The 6000-nt window shown below is 46.1% G+C and overlaps 1 protein-coding gene across 1 annotated transcript in view; it reads right to left on the bottom strand.

Moving 5' to 3' along the window:
• Positions 1 to 223: 223 nt before the first annotated feature.
• The window catches only part of IL15RA (interleukin 15 receptor subunit alpha), a 28618-nt gene continuing 22841 nt past the window's right edge, over positions 224 to 6000 (bottom strand). The window contains exons 5-7 of the mRNA XM_038741043.1: positions 5950 to 5982; positions 2507 to 2558; positions 224 to 981 (exon numbers count right to left, since the gene is read on the bottom strand). Coding sequence (XP_038596971.1) covers positions 879 to 981; positions 2507 to 2558; positions 5950 to 5982 — 188 coding nt within the window. The 3' untranslated portion in view covers positions 224 to 878. The remainder of the gene's footprint in view (positions 982 to 2506; positions 2559 to 5949; positions 5983 to 6000) is intronic.

Raw genomic sequence — 6000 nt, 5'->3', positions numbered from 1 at the left:
GCCAACCTGGTTCACGCCCTCCCCGATCATCCAAAAACCCTCATTGGAGCCGCTGTTACGGTGGTTCTGGCCTCTGCCCACCCTCCAGGGAGGTCTTGGCCAGCAGGTGAGCAGGAGGCAAGAAAGGGAAGTAGCAAAGAGAGGTGGGGAATTAATGTGGGAATGACTGAGGCCCATCTGGCAGGACACGGTGGAATGTGTCAACATATCTTGTTACATTTTGTATGGAAAATAGAATTTTTATTTTCTCAATAGAAAGCATTCTTTAAAAGTATAAATCTGTATTTACACAAGCATGTATAAAAATATATAAAATATAAGGGTTGTTGGAGGTGGGGCCTCTTTCCGAGTTCTTGAGGTCCCAAGAGGGCTCTCCTCACTTAGGTGCCCGGCCAGCCCTGGAGTGATGCCCTTAAGGAATGAAATGCCCTGAGAGCAACCAGTGCCACCCATGAACCAACCCAGGGCCAGTTTGGGGTGGAAGGCGGAGGGAGGAAGGAGATTTGCTAGCACATTAGCAGCCCCTAGGCTGACCCTCTGAGTAAATCCCCAGGGAAAATTTAGCAGGGAGGGGCACCTGAGCTGGGTCCACTCACCCTGAATATCACAGTACGGCAACAAGGGCCTTGGTTTCCTGAATGTGGAATTTCCCACTCCCCTCCGTCTCCACACCCCGGCAGCTTCCCACTTTGCACTTCCCAGATGCTGTGCCCACCAAGCCATTGCTGGGGGGAAATCGACCCCCATCTTGGCCACCTGAGGTGTTTGTAGGCCTGGAGAACCTCTTCTCTTCCTCTGCGAACCCATGGGTCCATTGCACCTTGTCCTGTTAGAGCAGGGCTTGGAGGGGACGGGGAACAGCCTTGATTCTCTGTATGTCACGGGTCGGGCCTGGGGTCTTCAGCATCTTCGTCCTGGTTGCTGGGGTCCCCAGTCATTGGAATCTCCTCTGGGGCACTCAGCAATTTGGGGAAGGGGCATCTGCAAAACAGAGCATCCGGCCTTAGATCTGTGATCCCCGGGCATGTCGGAGGTCTTCCTTTTCTCTAGTAGTAACCGTACTTATTAAGCGCTCACAGAGTGTGGAGCACTGTACTCAGGGCTGGGGGGTAAAAATCCACAAGTGAGAAGAGTTTGGAGGCAGACACAAAAGGAAAAACGAAATAATATCCACACAAAATAGTACAGAAGGCAACACACAGGAGAATTCACAAGTCTGGGAGTTAAAGGGACCTCTCAGGGTCTCAGGGTACCGCCACATCCGAAGCTTTTCCGAGGTTCTATAACTGGTAGAAATCGCATGCAGCAACCGCCTGTATCCCTGCAGCCCTGAGTGCACAGGGCCGCTCGGTCTCCCACCACTATTCAGGGAAAGGCCAATCCAAAAATAGCTCCCACACCTCCATTTTAGCTATTATTCCCATCCTTCCCATCCCCGCTCCCTTTGCTCTCCGACACCTTTCACCATAAGGAGCCAAATGATTTGAGTTGCACCCTCGTCTCCTTCCTGATTGAAACAAGGAGGGAGGGAAGGGGAAGGAACAACAAAGATCCTGAATACTTAAGGGGAACTTTTGAAAGGAAGTAGAAGTAGTAGAAAGGAAGGAAGGCAACTTCCAAGACTTCTCCATGACGTCTGCCAGGCCAAGCCAGTGCTCATTTTCCTGGTTGGGCCATTAATAGTTGAGCAGCAACATGGCCTTGTGGCAATAGCATGGAACTGGGAGACAGAGGACTAGGGTTCTAATCCCGGTCCAACCACTTACCTATTGTGTGACCTTGGGAAAGTCATTTAACTTCTCTATCCTCCATTACCTCACCTATAAAATGGGGATTAAGACTGTGAGCTGTATGTGACACGTGGACTGCATCCACCCTGACGATCTCTTATCTAGTCCAGTGTTTAGTACCGTGCTTGGCACACAGTAAGCACTTAACAAATGCCACTTAAAAGAAAAGCTGCCATCCTAACAGCTCGGAATGACGTGAGAATAAACAAAAGAATTAGAAATGTGTTTGGAGATATTCCGAGGAAAGGCACATACAGGTGGTTTTATCACTGGCGAATGTTTTTATAATCTGTGAATATTGCAAATGTGCTAGGGAATCTCCTTCCTCTGCCTACCATCCCGAGGACAAGCACCCTGTGGACAATGAATGGGTCCCTTCCCAAACGATTAGTACAGTGTATTGCATCAAGAGGGTGCTTATTATAACTGAGTGCCCAGAGTGTACCAAGCACTGGGCTAGGCTCTTAAGGAACATACATCGCAAGTAGTAAGACAGAGTTCCTGCCTTCAAGTTTGCAATCTAACAATGAGACAAACCCACATAAAATGAGCACATAACATTTGAGGATTGGCATCATCATCAATCAATCAATCAATCGTATTTATTGAGTCCTTACTGTGTGCACAGCACTGTACTAAGCACTTGGGAAGTACAAGTTGGCAACATATAGAGACAGTCCCTACCCAACAGTGGGCTCACGGTCTAGAAGACTTACCTCTGCTTACATGCCCAATATAAGCCAAGCAGGAATACACCAATGACCAGGCCTATAAAGAAAGCACAGAACATTAATCTCAGCAGAAGACCCAATCTTACTTCTAAGAACCCTGAAAGCCTTCACTGCTTGCGTCTCCCCCTTTTAGACTGTGAGCCCACTGTTGGGTAGGGACTGTCTCTATATGTTGCCAATTTGTACTTCCCAAGCGCTTAGTACAGTGCTCTGCACATAGTAAGCGCTCAATAAATACGATTGATGATGATGATGATGATGCTTGCACCGACTGGAGAGTGACAAGCCCATTCTTGCTATTTAACGTTTCATTTTAGGGACCACAGGGAGATCTGATTCCTGATTCTAGGAGGTGACATCCAAAGAGAAGACAAAGGCGAAATGAGTTTGGATGTAGAAATGCACTGACTTTAAACACTTTATACCCTTCTTTTGATGTGTGATTCAGTGGGGTTTTTTTTCCGTTTTATATGATATTTGTTAAGCACTTACTATGTGGCAGGCACTGTACTAAACACTGAGGTATATAGAAGTTAATCGGGTTGGACACAGTTCCTGTCCCACACGGGGCTCACAGTCTTAATCCCCATTTTACAGATGAGATAACAGGTGCAGAAAAGTGAAGTGACTTGTCCGAGCACCACGTGACCCCAGTGCTGGGCCCCAGCCCCTGTATGAACCAGAGGTTGTTGGGGGGACGGTTTGGGGTCCGTCTCTATATGTTGCCAATTTGTACTTCCCAAGCGCTTAGTACAGTGCTCTGCACATAGTAAGCGCTCAATAAATACGATTGATTGATGATGGATGCCCGGGAGGCTGGGCCAGCAGTTGAAATTTATTTATTTATTTATTTTACCTGTACATATCTATTCTATTTATTTTATTTTGTTAATATGTTCGGTTTTGTTCTCTGTCTCCCCCTTTTAGACTGTGAGCCCACTGTTGGGTAGGGACTGTCTCTATATGTTGCCAACTTGGACTTCCCAAGCGCTTAGTACAGTGCTCGGCACACAGTAAGCGCTCAATAAATCATCATCATCATCAATCGTATTTATTGAGCGCTTACTATGTGCAGAGCACTGGACTAAGCGCTTGGGAAGTACAAATTGAAAACATATAGAGACAGTCCCTACCCAACAGTGGGCTCACAGTCTAAAAGGGGGAGACAGAGAACAAAACATATTAATAAAATAAGTAGAATAAATATGTACAAATAAAATAGAGTAATAAATACGATTGATTGATTGAAATGTGAAGAAAGAGGGAGGCAGCATCGAGGTAGGTGGGAGAGGCTAGTCCCCACCCAGGAGGGGAAGGCCAGGGGCAATGGAGGCTAAGGGAGTGTTTCACAACACCTGGCCCTGGGCAGTGGTTCTGGAGGAGGCCCAAATGAACTGAGATGGGAATCTTTAGACAAACAAACAAACAAAAAAAACCCCAAAGCCCCTAAAGACTGGGAGGAAGAGTAAAAAGGCAAAACAGTCAGGGAAAATACCTAATTTGGGGAACAACCCCCAAAGCAATGTGGCCTAGTGGAAAGAGCATGGACCTGGGTGTTAGAGGACCTGGGTTCTAATCCCAGCACTGCCTGCTGGGGGACCTTGAGCAAGTCACTTCACTTCTCTGTGCCTCTGTTTCCTCATCCGTGAAATGGGGATTCAATTCCCATTCTCCCTCTCCTCTAGACTGTGAGTCCCATATGAGACAGGGACTGTGTCCCACTTAGTTAATTTGAATCTACACCAGTACTTAATATAGGGCTTGGCATAGTGTAAGGAAAATTATTATAATTACTATTATTAGTGGCCCCCTGGAACAAGAACATAGTGGCCATTAGCTGGCAGAAATGAGACTGAACTAGAGGGTTTAGGGAAGCAAGGCAGGAGTCCTGGACTCTGGAACCCGTCAACACTCATTTGCCCCAGAAGAAGCAAAGACCCAAGGGCGAGAGTTTCAAAATTCAAGATACTGGGACCTGTTGACAACTGGATGGAAGAGCCCAGCCCAAATCTGAAGAGCATTTTTAGAATTGGATGTTTTTCCATGTCCTAAGTCAACCCCCCCCGGAATTCTGTGGAATTGATATAATTCCCTACTTAAGGGATTAGCCTTCTGATGCCCTGGGCTGATTTGTTCTCCAGAGAAACCAGCTAATGTATTTTCACCTAGTAATAGTAATGGTTGTCGTTATTATTAGGTGAACATAAACCAGCTCATTTACCAGTTATTATTATCATTATTATTACTGCATTCGTTAAGCACTTATGTGCCAAGCACTATTCTACGTGCTGGGGTAGAAACAGTTTATCAGGTTGGACACAGTCCGTACCCTGCATGAAGGTCACAGTCTAAGTAGAGGGGAGAACAGGTATTTAATCCCCATTTTATAGATACGGACACTGAGGCAACAGAGGAGGACAATGACTTGCCCAAGTTCCCACAGCAAGCAACTGGCAGAGCCAGGATTAGAACTCAGGCCCTCTGACTCCCGTACCTGTTCTCTTTCCACCATGCCACACTCCTTTCCTATTATACAGCAAAGCCACAGATTCAAGCTAATAATTAGAATAATTATATTAACTAGAGGCAGAAATGTGTGGGTCAGGGAGCATGAAACATGGAAGTTCCACGCTCAGAAGGCTACTTATGAATCCCACAGAATGATACTCGGAGGCAAGAGCATTGCTTCCTATTTTGTAACCAAAATATCTGAAAGTTAAAGGAAAATACAGTAAAGGGGAAGTTAGAAAGTGAATGATGTCATTAAGGCTGGGTTAGTTGCAACTAGCAAGTCAGCAGAAAGATTAAACAATGATTGGGCCTAAGGGGATTTCTTGACTGCTTATTTGTAGAAGATTAACCTGTGCATTCAGTAACTCAAAGTTGCAAGTATGTTTGAGAATCACTTCTAAAAATCAGGGACCATATCAGTTGGCTGCTTAGTACAGAGAAGCAGTGTGGTATGATTAGTTGCTTACTATGTGTCTGCTACATTGTTATATTGTACTCTCCCAAGTGCTTAGTACAGTGCTCTACATGCAGTAAGTCCTCCATAAATGACTGATTGACTGACTTCTAAGTGCTGGGGGAGTTACAAGATAATCAGATCAGACACAACCCCTGCTTCATACAGGGCTCACAATCTAAGAGGTATTTAGGTTTAGAAATGAGGAAATCGAGACCCAGAGAGGTTAAGTGAAATGCTCGGGGTCACACAGCAGAAAAGCCAAGATCAGAAAGTGACTCTCGTGATTCCCAGGCCTACGCCTTTTCCAGCCAGGCCCGGTTGCACTGCCCTCTCTCTCTTGTGTTTCACCTGCACAAGAAAGCTAACCCTGGCAGCAAGGTTCTCCAACAAACTATCCCACCCAGGGAAAAAGCCCAGCTGCAGAGGAAAGAGTCAAAGCAGCAAACTGTGGGGTACTTACTTGTGACAGAGGCGGACACGTACTGCTGAATCCCTGCAAAAAAGAGAACGG

Source organism: Tachyglossus aculeatus, assembly GCF_015852505.1.
Source record: "Tachyglossus aculeatus isolate mTacAcu1 chromosome 12 unlocalized genomic scaffold, mTacAcu1.pri SUPER_6_unloc_1, whole genome shotgun sequence".
Classification (NCBI taxonomy): Eukaryota; Metazoa; Chordata; class Mammalia; order Monotremata; family Tachyglossidae; genus Tachyglossus; species Tachyglossus aculeatus.
Note: the sequence above shows the minus strand (reverse complement) of the source record. Positions and strands in the feature narration are given on the sequence as shown.